Source organism: Epargyreus clarus, unplaced genomic scaffold, assembly GCF_041222505.1.
Source record: "Epargyreus clarus isolate Ecla_fem2 unplaced genomic scaffold, WU_Ecla_fem_2.2 ptg000008l, whole genome shotgun sequence".
NCBI lineage: Eukaryota > Metazoa > Arthropoda > Insecta > Lepidoptera > Hesperiidae > Epargyreus > Epargyreus clarus.
In genome coordinates, this window is record NW_027332216.1 from 2,770,945 (window position 1) to 2,787,214 (window position 16,270).

The 16,270-nt window shown below is 35.8% G+C and overlaps 1 protein-coding gene across 1 annotated transcript in view; it reads right to left on the reverse strand.

Annotated features, from left to right (window-relative positions):
- Positions 1-15,955, reverse strand: part of Hel89B (histone acetyltransferase 1) — a 39,849-nt gene extending 23,894 nt beyond the window's left edge. Inside the window, exons 1-4 of the mRNA XM_073075604.1 lie at positions 15,780-15,955; positions 8,664-8,716; positions 4,370-4,547; positions 3,021-3,084 (exon numbers count right to left, since the gene is read on the reverse strand). Coding sequence (XP_072931705.1) covers positions 3,021-3,084; positions 4,370-4,547; positions 8,664-8,674 — 253 coding nt within the window. The 5' untranslated portion in view covers positions 8,675-8,716; positions 15,780-15,955. The remainder of the gene's footprint in view (positions 1-3,020; positions 3,085-4,369; positions 4,548-8,663; positions 8,717-15,779) is intronic.
- Between the last annotated feature and the right edge of the window lie 315 nt (positions 15,956-16,270).

Genomic DNA, 16,270 nt, shown 5'->3' on the forward strand with positions numbered 1-16,270 from the left:
TAGCAATTAACATGGGACATGCAAACACTTTTAGATAACATAATAGCTTTTATGTTAATTTCATTACAATATTAATCCAAATAGGTAAACTATATTTTTTATTAGTTTTCTACGTTCATAATCTCATACTTGTATACCCCAAGTGGTGAATATCTTGAAGACACAGAAAGAGCTCTATAAAAATTCCCAGAAAACGAAGAGAACTTTAAATGTCTTGCCGGGAAACTAACCCAGACCATTGTGAATGACTCTATACTGACCGGTTCACCACGCAGCTCATCATACGTTCATTATTAATAGATCAATGTATCCTTGTTTTGCTTACTAATTATCGAAATAATAAGCAGTGATAGCCTAGTGGTTAAGGAACTTGGCCTCTCGATCGAGGAGTCCCAGGTTCGAAGTTATGTGCGTATAAGAAATTAGAAATTAAGTATCACTTGCTTAAAACGGTGAATGGAAACATCGCGAGGAAACCTGCATACCTGAGGTTTATAAAAAAAATCTGAAAGATATTTGAAGTCTACCAATTCGCACTTGGCCAGCGCGGTGGACTATGGCCTAATCCTTCTCATTCTGAGAGGAGACCCGTGCCCAAGTAGTAGACAATTTCTAAAAGGAAGAAAAATGTCAAATGTTGACTAGGACCGACAATTACCAAAGGGTCTAAACATCCGATAGATATTAATAACGGACGTCACACCTCATACATTTTAGTTAGTCGTCAAAGAAGAAATGCACCTACGTCCGATCAGCGACTTTCGGGTCTTAAAATAAAACTCAGATCATTTTTATTACGGTTAAGAGTTCCAAGGTCGGACAAACATAGATACGCCGAGGAGTTATTTCGATTCTGAACCGGACAAAGAAAACAACATTTTCCTGTACGACTTCATAATATTTATATTTTCCTTTCTTCGAGTCATCTTTATCATAAGCTTTTAATACTATGTATGAATTTTAAACGATAACAAGGCTTAAACGAAACTTCTTTCATGACAAATTCTACTTTGTAAAATAACTCGTTTGAAGAAAATGTTTTATACAGTAAAATAATGGGGAAACAATTACATATACGAGGCACTTCAATTTACTGACAACGCATTTGTGTGGTCAAAGGTATAACTCCAATTCTATTATTTATTCGTATTCTCATCGACCTTTAGATTGACTGCACCCTGGCGACGCACTCCAATGTCAGCTTATATACAAGTCAGACGCCTTGCTCCCCGTTCCACCTAAATACAAGAAATGCTTCACGCTAGAAATAGGTGAAGCCGTGGTACCTACCAGGTCGAATCATATTGGTTTTACCAACTCTCAAATTATAACACAAAACATTTATTTATAAAATACATAAGTTTCAATACTTACATTTTATTTTTTTTATCACCAAATACATACGACGGTATGCGACCACACATACCGCCGTCCTTCCCGGGGTTGCTGGCCGGGCGGTTTGAGCTCCCACTCTTGCCGCCCGCAACCCCGGAAGCCCCTTTTAGTCGCCTCTTACGACAGGCAGGGGATACCGTAGCCCTATTCTGGTCCCGGAACTACAGGGACAAGTCGTAATATACTACGGATTGTAAAAACAAAAGGCATCCACTATTATCAGCGGATGTCATCTTATTACTATGAATTTATGGGTAGTATTAACAATATTAATAATTGTTATATGAATTAACAAGGAATCGTGACTCATTTAACCAGTATGGGGGCATCATTTAAACCCGTTGACACACAGGTCAACATAGGCGGTTATTTCTGTGACCGATGATATAATGAATAGTACTTATATACATAAGTGGCGGTATTTGGTCATTATGGTAACAACGAGTAGCATTAAATATTACTAGGATGTTGTATGTACAACAAAATACATTTGGACGTAGACCAGGTATGAGCAATGGTCCTACTTTTCACAGTTGTAAGCTCTTAGGGTGTTCACGAAGTTGTGCTCCGTAGGTAGTACAAAATAGGTACAGGCAGTACATAATAATAAGGCTTAGCATGGTTTTTAATGTAATAGGTTAAGTAAAAAGTTATTTGCCCGTCCCCTAAAATGTTCCGCCCGGGGCGCGAGTAGAATTTTGCCGCTTCCTTACAACGTGCGGCGGACGGGATACTTATGCAAGGGTGGGCATCTGACCTAGGAGACGACGTTTGCCTCTGTGTACCGTAAATTAAATCTTTTAGGAGTCTAATGTTAATGTAGGCATTGTCGCATAGACCTACATTACAATTTAAGTACATGAGAGCAATATAATAAGGAATAAACCAGACAACGTAGCAATTGAATGAAATGAATCGCATTTGACACAAGAAAACACGTCCACAATTTGTAAACATAATGTAATGGTGATTTGATGTAAGGTGAACAGAGCCCCAAATCAATTCACCTTGTGGCTTGTCAGCTCAATTTCCATGATGAAATGTAAACATGATTATATCTCACTTTTCATCGCTCGCATCTGACACTTGTCACTTGTCAATCATGTCACTTGCTATTGTACCTACCATCCGCATTATTCCTATAGGTATGCTATTTATCGATACTTTTTATTCAGTTCGAGCTCGTTAAATGCGCAGCAGATCTGGGGGCATGTGCTCATAATCAAGTTTTTGAAGTAAAAACTTATTTAGTGGTGTTTTGCACTTTTTGTAATGGGTAAAATGTGTTAAACTCGCGCGAGGACACGTGGCCTGATCGAAAATTCGTAAGACGATTTTTAATGTAATATAAATTGTTATGTTTGTTTATGATAGCGCAATACATGAATATTGTATTGTATGTATACTATTTTTAAATAAAATAGTCAAAATACTACACTATTCATTAAAGTTCTTAAATTTTCCATACATGATAAACGTGAAATCTGTCAAACAGACCAAAACCGTCATAAAACTAAAATCATGAGACCTATTTTAGTGATTAACAGTTTTGCAATAAAATACATAGAAGTGTAAGCAGTACGCACTAGGTGGTAATTTGCAATATTTACAAGTTACAAACTTACCTTTCACTGCGCTGGCGGGCGGGGGATGCCACTCCGGCACGTTCGAGAGTATCGCCTCCACCGCCTGCGATAACAGAAAACAATTATCATATATAAAAACAAAATAGTTTAAAAAACTAAAAATAACACGCTTTTATTGCTAATCGAACTAAAAACTAGAAAATGATTTTAATTAACAATAAGAGTTTCAATTCAGAGCAATGAGAGAATAGTTATGAACTGCTAAAATCTAATAAAAGCGTGTTAAAAACGCTACGTCATAGGAACAGGGATGGTCTAGTTTAAAATTCGGCCTCTCACTCTGTAATCTGTAATTTTAAAAACAAATCACAACTTGCTTTAACGTGAAGGAAAAATCGTTAGAAAACCTGATACCTACCTGATACGAACGGCTGAGTTGAATAAAATAATCTCAAAGTTTTATAAAATGTACCAATCCGCACTACCCCATTTGTGTGCACCCAGACCCTTCTAACTTTGAGAGAAGGCCTGTACCCAGCAGCTGGGTGGTAAAGGGTGATGAGGACTAAATAAAAAATCAGCGTACCTGATAACTAGGTTAGTTGTGATAAATACGATAACCCCTCCTGCACTAAAACACTAACAATGAAGTCATGCAACCGTTCGTTGGACTGTGAAATTTGAGGCGAGGGGTTATCGGCCCGATACAAAAACAACTTTTAATGCTTACAAATTAATAATAATACAGAGTGCAAAGTTCGCAGATCCGCTTTGGTAAGAGTAGCGATAAATCGATCGAAACTTCCAAATCATTCAATCATCCAATGTGCATACAGTGATGTAGGTAAATTTTGAAGTGCTTATATGTAATATTTTATATTATTTACTTATACGATAACGATAACAAAAGTAGAATTCCCAAGAACGGGAAAAGTAAGGATTTAAAAGAATTATGAAACGAGCATGGAGTGAAACTGATAAGTGTCCATTCTTGCTCATGTATATCTATATTTAACCCCAGGTCGGTCACAGACAGATCGCTTACTGGAATGTAGTATTTCATTACGACTACGGTATTTGAAGAATCATTTTTTATAATATTGGAGTAGCAGACGAGTATGCAATCCACCGGATGGTAAGTGGCACTGCCGCCCATGGACATCTGTTATCAACCCCAGATAGAATTAGATATTCTTACCCGAGGTCGGCCAGAGATACGCCACTATCCCTGAGGACGAAGTTGGAACGCCTCGGAAAAGTATGTCTCGCTTACCACACCATAAAATAGAATACAGCAGCGTTTAACTCTGCTGTTATGAGGCAGAAATAGATGTGGCGGTGGTGCCGCCGGAGTCGACCTTGAATTATATATTATGTATCGTTTTTACCTGTGTGGCAGCGATCCTAGTCTCCCAGGCGGGCGAGCGCAGGTGTTTCATGAGGCGGCCGAGCAGCCGGTGCAGCTCCTCGGGGTGTGCCTTCTGCACCTCGCCCAGCTGCCGCGCCGCCGCACGCCGCGTCGCCGGCCCGGCGCCCGCCTCCAGCAGCACGAACAGCCGGTCCAACCTGGGAATACATTATAATGAGTAATACATACATCGATTAGAGTAAGGAAGTCCATTGCTGGAGATTCTGTCAAACCTGAGATATCAATCATGTGACAAACCGAGTTAGTCTAAACTAAAACTCTAACGCCGATATGACCCACTTTACTACTATACTATTAGTGATGATATCAACATCATGAATACGAGTAGTAAAAATCATCATAGTAGTAGATCATAACGAGTTAGAATAATCCCTAAAATCCTCTAATAAAAGAGTTTATTTCGCCAATTCTTTTTACCGGAATCCCTTGCAAAGTAATGGTAGACTAATTGCTGTTTTTCGTCTGCTCGCAACTTTGATATGTTCAAAGTTTATAAGTAGATAAAAGAAAATCTACTAAAAAAAATAATACCTAAACAATGTTTAGCAGACAAACAATGTTTAACAGAACATTCGGTGGTAAATTAGATTTTCCCAGAACCTCATACCTAATTATGTCGAGTCTCGTTCTCTTTATAATAATATAAATATGTAGGTATTTATCTCAAGCAGGGCACATTTTTTTTGTAAAATGAATCACAAGCAAAAAAAGAACTCCGCATAATTTGGCCTGTTCTTTTATAGCAAAATGTAATTGAATACAGAAGCGAATTTGTTTTGCGATACATTTCAAGAGCAAACTCAAAGACTGCGGTCGTCGTCATTTAATACGACGAGAATATCTATGCCCCCTATTATTATAAATATTATTATGTACAAAACATTATCATATCATAATCATTTTTAACTGCCTATTCATCTTGCATTAACTATTATCCATTGTCATTTATGTTCACAGTTAAATAATGATAAACGACGCCGTAAAGACGCCTCAGTCTCAACTCTACACCTTTCGAATGTATGACGTCAAACCGTAAAATCTATTTCACATGTATTTATTTATTATATGCCCAAGTAACTTTGGCTATAAACATACCATAGTCTAGGGCAGAAGTTCTCAAACTTATTCCATAAGAGCATTTTAGACGGGCCAAATTAACAGGCCCGAACACAAAACATTTAACAGTTTTGCTCACTGTTTTGATCACAGTCACTGTGATCTATGCAACTTCGTCGAAATATTGCGCATCGTGAGTACCCGTTACATTTAAAAATATCTAATTGGAGATATTACAAAAGCATAAATCAGCCATCGTGCCTAAAACCTTTTGAGCGCCCTGCAATTTTTTTGGGTTGGTTAACGCCCCTCCATAGGGCTCAAGCGCTCAAAACTGAGCGTTATTTCCAACTTTGCGACATGCTGCCCCGGAACAAAAGCGAACAAAGTCTTGCTTCAAGTAAAGCAACAAAATTATAATGAGGTTCGCTTAATCTGAGTCGATTTTTTTCCTCCAGACATTATCATTTACCTGCAAAGATGTTGTTCATTATGCTTACTATAACATAGAGCAAGCCACATAAATACCCAAAATAGCGCGGTAACCAGACGTTTCAATTGTATTCATAAATGAAGATGTATATTATATTGGTTAAAGTGAAATGTTCCTCTTGATGAACCAATATTAGAAACACTTGAACGGGATGATATCATTGTTACGAGACCTTTACGTAAGAGGGGACTTTTCGGAGAATCGCCTGGCTAACTTTTATGCCAAAAATATCTAGGGTTATTCGGAGCGCTCGTCTTGGAAGAAATATATCTAAAATATAGTAGATACGCGTATATCTGTGACTCAGTGCCGACATTCCAATGTAACACAATTCTCTAAGGACAAAACAAAAACGGAACAAAGAACATTACTCCCAGCTTAGGGATTACAAAACGTTTACATACGTAATCAGAATTTTATTGTAAAGAACGTTATTCACGCAATATGTTTGTATTGTACTATCCTTTCCAAGATTGTTCTCGATGTAATAACGATCCTCTATGATTTTCTTTGTGAAGCCTACAAATTCGTACTTATACAGTCATGGGTACAAGGGGGTGCATTGCATCCCCCTGGCCGGAAAGACAGTACATTTTCGAAGAAATCTCTGGTATGTTTATCAGCAAAAAAAAGTTCTTCAGGACCAAATAATCAGTGAAATGTGCGAAACAAACATTTATATGTATGTCGATGAAAAAAAACAAAAGGTCGCCAGGACCAAACAATAAGTATAATACCATATGGATAGTAGGTACAGGTTACGGCACAAACGTCTATACAACTCTCTGAATATATCCCTGGCGGCGCCCATGTATACAGCATATTTGACTACTGTCCAACGCTTTCATTCTAAAAGGAGACCCGTGCCCGGTGAACTTAACGAAGTTGATAGAACCCTTTGAAGTTAGACTCTGTGGCACCGCTGTAACTATTTCTAAGGCAGTGTTAAGTGAGGTATCCGAGGTTCTAGTGTATATCTATAAACAGTATTTAAATATTCCCTTGATTAAAATTAACATACTAATTCATCATAATCCTTTTTACTGTAAAATAAAATAAGACTTCTCTAAAGCCCACCCACACAGACGCCATCAGAGAAACAAGGCTAATGTCCAATCAATTTACTTCTCGTAAACTAATCAATGGCGCAAATGGAAACCAACGAACCAATACAGTTTTAATGAAACAAGCCTCCGTGCTTTATTGTGTTTTTAATGACAATATAAAAATCTTGTTAGCCTAATCTTAATAAGCTGTTCGACGCGTATAGCTACATGACTGGTTCTCGCGGATTATGGAAGTAGACATATGTATGTGTAGTTTCATATCATACGGTCATTTCGTTAATTGTCGGGATATCTGCAATACTATTTATGTTAACTATTGCTCGTCCTAAAACTATGGTAGGCCTGGCAGGACGCTTTCCTATCACGTGGGATTGTGCCCGCGTCCAATTCTGGTCCAAAATGTGCAGGCAAACTTGCACCCTTCCGTTTCCGTTAGATAGTTTTGCATGTGCGGAGACTGTAGCAGGTTAATTCAGACGTGCAGATGAGACAAGCACGCGTACATAAGCCCGTGTAATAAGGAAACCCATAATACGGATTGGTGAAGGATGGGTGACGGATCGGACTGCAACTTTTAAGACATCTATCTTTTATCTTAGCCCTTAACAATTAAAATATACACCAAAACAAAACAACATACTCGTAATCTAGGCAAATTATATTAACTTCGTTAATACGAAGTTGGGACGTACTGAAAACAAATAAAGCTGTGGGCAAGTGAAATTAAATAAACCCTGTAGACGGTTCTAATTGCTCGCTATCATAGTGTAGGTAGAAAATTATGAAACATATTTTAATTTATAGGGCATTATAAACATCCGCTCAACGCACCTCGCCCACAATGTGACACGGGAGTCGACATCAATCAATAATACTAACATCATCATTATACTTATCCGAGGTGTTTCAACTTAGTCACACATATTATCTGGGGTTGATTACAGATGTCTATGGGCGGGCGGCTGTAGCCACTAAGCATCAGGTCGACAGCGCTTGTTGCTTCGTCATTCTTAATTTTTCATTCTTAATTTTTTTTTTATTATATAAGAGTAGCAGACGAGCATGCAGTGCACCTGATGTTTAGTGGCTACTACCGCTCATGGACATCTGTAATCAACCCCAGATAGGATTAGATATTCCTACCTGAGGTCGGCCACAGATGCGCCGCTACCCCTGAGGACTAAGCTGGAACGCCTCGGAAAAGTCTGTCTCCCTTACGAACACCTTTCAAACCGGAACACAGCAGCGTCTAACACTGCTGTTATTAAGTAGAAATAGGTGTGGCGGTGGTGCCACCGGAGTCGAACCACAAAGGGTTCTACCACCTTAATTAAGAAAGTCTTTAGCTATCCACCACGCTGGCCATCACTATTCTATCTATTACTGCTTAGTCAGTTACTCTTTTGTTATCCTGTCGCATTGATAGCCCTTGGTATAGTAAAAAATATCATAAGTACATACTTAAAAGTATGAAGGTGTGGTAACTTCTAAAATTAGCCAGCTTCGGGCAGGACTGAAACCCAAATAGGGTCGATTAAAGATAGATATCCATGGGCAACAGAGGCCGCTTACCACGTGGACGTCATACCTTTTCGTACTTTAATTTAATAAATAAAAAACTTAATATGCAAGCTTACCTAGACGTCATATTGCTCGAGTACTTCTCGCCTCAAGTATTAGGTTTATCCTCCTGAAACAAACAATTATAATTAGGTACATATTACGTGAAATACCGAAATTTTACAAACAATACGAATTTTATTGCTACAGCAACAGTGATATGCTGCTATGCTATATGTGACGACAAACGCCAGTCGATAACACAATTGTTATACATATTAATAATGTACGAGACGAAAAATTCTGATCTGAAATTGCAACAACTTTGATAACGAACCCAATCGTTCCTGATATTGTTTATTTTAGCATTGGAGGTCAGTGAGTACGTATAATTACCGCATCCGAATAATTTATCAGTAACGATAATATGAAGTATTGCATAATTGAACTGACTACAAACTCAAATAAATTTATACATTCAAATGAATTCCCCTACCAGTTGTGTAAGGGATCCACCAATTTCCAGCTGGTACGTCCGAGCCCTGCGCAAACTTCCTAACATTTGACTGGTCGCGCACCGTGGGCTTTAGCCGCCCTTAATGTAGGCGGGAAAAGTATTCATGTACGCAAACATTAATTCGACTAATTATCTGTTCGAAGCTAATATTAACTGCACTTACATTGATTAAAAGCGATAGTATAGTCTAGTGGTTTGAAATTCAGCCTCCGAATCTAGGAGTCAGAGGTTCGTATCACCAACATTTACTTCACGTTTCGTTCCGGTAGTAGTTTAAGAAAAATATTGTAACTGACAATTTGCAAGTGCCGCAGGTGGCCTATACAAACAATAAATATGTTTCATTTCATTTCATTTCTGATTTCAAAATTGGTGTCAAAGTTAGACAATATCTCACGAGAAAGCGTGAGAAAGTTCTTAAAGATATTTGAAGTTTTCCTATCCGCACTTGGTCAGCACCGTGGACCTAATTCTAATTAGGCGCTTCCGTACCCAAAGGGTAAAAACGGAACCCTATTACTAAGACTTCGCTGTCTGTCCGTCTGTCCGTCTGTCACAGAGCTATATCTCCGGAAACGTAATTGATAGACACATGAATTTTTTACAGAGGGGGCATAACGGTGGCAGCTATAACAACAAATACTAAAAATAAAATAAACTTGAATATTAAAGGGGGTCTCCATACAACAAACCGGATTTTTTCGGCATATTTAGATCTAACTGTTAAACCGCACTAGGAAGACGGTTGAAATTTTTACAATCCCTTTAATACTATAACTGGTATTATAATAAATACAAATAAGAACCATAAAACATATTTTAATATACTTATTTTAATTTTATTATACGTTGTTTACGTATCATACATCATCACACCAACGCCATCTATTGTTGTTTCATATAACTAAGTATTGTTGAAAATAATAAAATGAATAAAAACAAGTAAAAAATAATGAACATTTGGTGGTACTGAAGCCTCCGTGTGCGAGTTCAACTCGTACTTAGCTTATAATGGATTGATGTTGATATTGGTTCCGATTCATTAAAAATCCACACACTTGCTTTAACGATAAACATACAAATATAATCAAATATAAAAACCAAATTGCACGTTACGTACCTTTTTATAATTATCAGACATTAATTTCGTGAGCGGTTGTTTAATTCAAGACGTTTTATGTATAACAATTAGTAAGATAGGTAGTGGATATTCTGGAATTATTCCGATTGCAACATAATAAAACACATTGCATCGGCATAAGCATACCGCAAGTCAATACAGATTAAAATCAAGAATGGTGCCATTAAAACTACTTTTGATTTTTATTTGCACTTCGAATATGGTTACGAGTACTAACATTTAATTTAATTGTAAAGTAAATAATGCATAAACATATGATATAATGATGACATTTAATTTGTTTTGATACATTTTGTTTCTATGATTTTTTTCGAAAATTTAATTATGATAAACGTTTTATGTTTCTAAAAAAATATAAACGATTAATCACTTCTCTATAGTCTGATTCATAATTAGGTGTCCAAAATGTAAACAAAGGTGTTGACCTATCAAGAAAATACGTTTCAAATGGTAGTTTCTTATATTTGACGATAATAAATTAATACAACAATAATAAAATAATTATCTAAATAAATAAAACTTAATTCACATTTTATAATATTTATATTACCTCAATTTCTTTTCATACAGTAATAATAATAAAAAACAAGGTTTATGGTAGAAAATTAAAATGTGATAATGGTAACACACTCTGAATCCGACACATTTCTTGTGCCGTCATATTTAAGTTTCGTAGCTAATTTTATTAATTTTCGTGATTGTGATCGAACTCTAATGTTTTCTCGTTTTCATAGCGCGTTTGTTAAATTGTGTATAGTTGTTAAAAATTTCGTTTTTTGTTGAATTTGTTAGTTTTTATTTCTTGTTAATTTTGACAGTGACATTTCTTTGTTTACATTTTGGACACCTAATTATGAATCAGACTATAGGGTCATCGTATTTTGAAACGATATTTTGTCTCACCGTACAAAATCAATTGCTTTAAATGCACACCATACAAAACAGAGATCCGAATACGGTACCTGCGAGATAGCATGAGTTTGACCGAAACATGTCATTCTCATCTTTAATTCTTCGAGTAACTGACATCGTCAGCCAGCACATAAATAAAACAGATATCAGTCTGAGCGGGAATTGAAGGTGGCTCCTTCGTCACGTCACGCCGGCAGTACGCCATTGTACATTGTATGTTAGACAATATTGTGTCCTTTATGTATTTTGTAACGGAATACAACTAAATAATAATTAATCTTAGCTACAACTACTGGATTTTTTACTCATTATTATCGTATAATTAATTTATTTAGCCATTTACGAAGATTTCCGCTGTGAGAACTTTTTTGTTGAAACAATTTGTTTCATTTCCGCGAAACCATGATATCACTACGATGATAAATACAGTAGGCAGATAATGAGCAAAATCTAAGATCTAAATAAGAGTAATTACTAAATTAGTTATTAAAACTAAATTCGCGCCTTCATATGACGATCAGTAGGTAAATGGTCCTTTCTATTTTTTTTCGGGTCCCATACGGTACTGACTTAGTTTCGTATAAGACTTAGTTTAATTCAGGTGTCATATCTTATATAAAATTTTGAGGTGCGATGCATCTACAGCAGTGCATTCGACTATTTCTGTCTAGCAGTAGTTTGTGTGTTATTTTCAAAATATAGAGTTTCGGAGCAGTGCAAGGCTACTGAGTTCTAGGTTGAAGGGTGTGAAAAGTATATTCACTGTTTTGTGGAATATAATCTAAGCCCGCAGGTTTGGCAAAAAAATCTTAATCGATTGCGGGTAGATAGGATAGAACTGATTGACATGTGTATAAAAATTGTTACCGATGTCAGTCTTTTAATACCCAAAATTGGATATTTTAAAACACAGATTCTCTCTCATTACAGAAATTTTATCTTTACCGGCAAATGTTTCTGATGAAGATGCGCCCATAGGATTTATTTTCTAGACGAGGTTGGTTACACCAATAGATAAATATTTTTTTTTATGGACCATTATCTATTGTAGGTATAAATTCGAAAAGTTGACCTCTAACGTTATAGAGTCGTGTGCACAAAGTAAATTAACCTTATAAATCTTGTTGGACTAAAGCCATCTCAACTAAGTTCCAGGAGAATGCTTGAGAATGGTAGTAGCAGTAAAATGGGTGCCGCGCTGCTTATTTAAACCATGATTTTGTAATGTTTTGATAGTACTTAGAGTGCTAGCCGCTTATGTTGAATTATATAATGGTTTCAAGCGCGTTTATACATGGCGACTTTTCGGAGTAACTCAGTAGCGCGTTTGCATCGCTATAACGCACGACTGTTACAAGCGACATAGAGTAGAGCCACAGTACTACCTTATACTGTGGTAGAGCGGGTAGGGCGGGGAATGAGACTATAGCTATAGCATCGCGACTATATCGCTGCGTTTTTGGCTCGGCGAATCACTGCGAAGTCTCAGTGTGGAACCGGGGCTTTTCCCTTCTTCCCTTGGTAGAGTGGAAATTTTCCATGGACTTTGGTAGAGCTTAGAATATTTTGTAGGAAATCTCCAAATTCATGCAGAAATTTCATCTGCCGTGATACAGGCAGTTTCGAACCAACCAAATTCGTTCGGATCTACGCTATCAGTCCGTATCAATCCGTGATAGCCTATTCCACAAATGTCAATGATATTTCGGGGTCGCTTAACTTGTTATCGTAGTGCAGGAGTGACTGACACACTTTCATTTTCTCGTATTATTGATGCACGAATTCACTTAAAGTGACAAATGTGCGGAAGCATTCACCATTGCAAATGACGTTGGAAAGATTTGTTATTCAAAGTAACGTTCGATGGAAACAACAGGAATTCAGTGTGTTTGATCAAATTCAGATGTAATGCATTGGTTTTCATATATCGTCAACCCATTACAGTCCCACTGTTGAGCATAGGTCTCGTTTCACAGAGAGGGGATTAGACTCTACGGCACTGGCAAAGTGTCAATTGGTAAACCACAAACTTTGACCTTTTTATTATGAAGTTTTCCAAATACACAGGATTTGTTTTCAGCTAAAAATGTGGGGAATTAATCTCTAATTACGGTAATAAACATTAAAAAAAAAAGTTTTATGTTTATGTGATATTTCAAAATGACATAATAATATAACAAGATGTGTTAATTTGAATGTAAAATGTACATTTTTTTTTGTGATCCTATAGTATGCATAAACTATAAAGAATAATAATGACAAAATTTCATAAGATTACAAAATTAATATTCACAAAATATTTACAGTTTATTATATTTCATACTGAACTATTATGCAAGTAAAGGTGTATGCAATAGTGGTTGATATGAGGAGGTACCAACACCAACATGTTTCTAGCATGAAGAAGGTCTTGTATCTTGGTGGATGTCAATATTGTTAGATTTATCCATGAGGTAACTATCTGTCGTCAGGACGTCAGGAGTGGCAACACATCTGTAATTGGCTTTAGGCAGAACCTTATTATAGAATAACTGACTTCATATAGATGAAGTTAGTTTCAAAAGTCCCCAGGTAGCAGTAACCAAAAAAAAATATTTTGTGGTATGCATATGCTTTTCCTATTTTACCTTTTTAAATAAATATTTACTACTTCATCATTTCAAAGCCAGAATGCATAAATATTATAACTAAAATTTGAGAAATAAAAATAATGATATACTATAGAGTCACCAGTCATTTTAATAATTTAACATGTAACAGACTCCCCTCAGACTGTGTAGTTTCATAAAAAGATTGTATGCTATACAGGAGCTTTGGCAAGCATTTGAATAAATATGACGGTGCTAAACTGAACCACTCTTTAGTCTAATTTGAATACAGTAGAGAAGAGTATTACATTTTGGTACTGTATTTACTGGCATCAGTATATTTAGATGACTTTGCAGGTCAGATAAAGTCGTTGTGTGGTGAAAAATCATCTATTTTGGATTATCACTACATAACATAATTATTAAGACCCTAATTTTCTGTTATATTTATTTTCAAGCTTTTTATTTTTAGTATTTGTTGTTATCACGGCCACTGTTAAACCTACCCTGTAAAAATGGAAGTGTTTAACTATTACAGTTTATGAGATAAGACCCTGTGAAAGAAACCTGACTGTTTGAAAATATAGCCTATGTTCCCACAATTTTGAGTAATCTAACAACACCTAATATGTTAAAATTCATCAAGATGCAAGAAAAACAATATCCTACACAATCAGGTAAAAAAATTATGGATTTAGTTATATATGGCAAAAAGATGTACAATCCAATTTAGACATCACTATCAATAACCAAACATTGTGGCAAGCATGACTTGTGCATTGAACCTAATATCAGACGTGTATAAAAATGATAATAAGAGTGCCTTATAGTGTCCTTGACAACCAAGCCTTATAACTACACTTATATTAAAACTTTTGCCTATCGCCATTACATTGTGAACTGTGGTTTAATCTCAAAGTATTATGTTTGGTCCAGCACTTTTGTCAAATAAGGGATAGTATACATCACATATTGTTAAGGTCAGGAGTATTATGCTCAGTGGTCAAAATTACATAGTAATTCTATAACTTATTCTACTTTTTGTATCGATAAAACCTAAACACTTAAAAGCTGCCCAACAAAAATAGAAAAAGATACTGTTTTTGTTGTCTTTGCTTATTTACATATAGATTATATAAACTGTCAGGCTTAAAGTATTGTTAAGATGTTTTCCTCCCATATTTTAAATTTCTCAAAATCATGAATGACCAAAATTTATATCAAATACCTATTAACAACCATTTGTATGTAACAATAAGGAAAAACATAGGTTTATTTGTATACAATGAGTAGGTAATCAACATTAAAAATACAGGAACAATACTGTTATATTGTTGTTAACATGTTAGGTATACTTTATATTTTCATAATTGATTCTGCAAATCTTAGAGTAACAACAAATACTAGTGGAATATGCTGTAGGTAGTTAACATTATTCAGATCATAAGCATTTTGTTTCAATCAATTAGTTCATCTGGCAATTGTTATAAATGTAGTATTGATTTTCAGACATTTATTTAATTAGGAACTTTAGTATTCGTTATTAAGACAAAAAGCGAAGCATAGTCATAGAGAGAAAGTGTTATGTTCCAGACTTCATTGCGAGCTAACGATCAATAACTCAGTTACTCAGGGTCTTTTTAATTAAAACATAATTGCTATGACATGCATTCGTACCAGATCTGAATGTTCACTAAACGCATAGACGAAAGGAATTAAATATTTACTTAGCTCCATGGAATGGTAAAAGAATTAACGGTAGTGTAACACGAACCGTTCACACATGTTAACATATGGCCGAGACACATAATAGTATTGATTACTTCAATTGGAGCATTCCAAATAATAAACCCTCTAGGACCTTCGAATTTGACCTTGTTTACTACATTTATTACGACGAAAGGCTTACGATCGCAGCTAAAAAGAATGCGATTGATTTTTGGGTGGCACAATTTATCACTGCGGTAACTTACGGGCGGAATCACGAAAATAATTCGACAATTAATACCTCCAATCGGCATTTTTTGGCACTCACCTTGCGTAACAAGGCAGATATCACGTCACTGCACCCAAATCTTTCCATATTTTTGTCCATTTAAATACACACACGATAACATTTTCGTCAAAATGCACAAACAAAAAAAACCAACGTGACGAAAGGAAGCGCATCGTTCTAGCTTCAAATTTATACTGACAGCCATGCTGCAGATGAGTCCGTCTTTATTCTGCAATTGTGGGCTGATTGGCGGAGATCAAGTCCATAAAAAATAAAAATTGCACGATTCGACCAATCATAAACGAGTATTTCAAAAATTCTTGGCATTCTGCCAAAAATATAGCGAAGTATAAAGAAAATCATTATCATCATTAAAATAATTTTAAATAAATTGATGGATGTGATATTAACTATATTATTATCACATTTTATTTTACATAAGTATAGATACTAAAAGTTTACTGTTTGCAAACTGGAATTGTGAAATAAATGCTTTTGTAACTTATAGAAAAGTAAAATTGACAATTTGA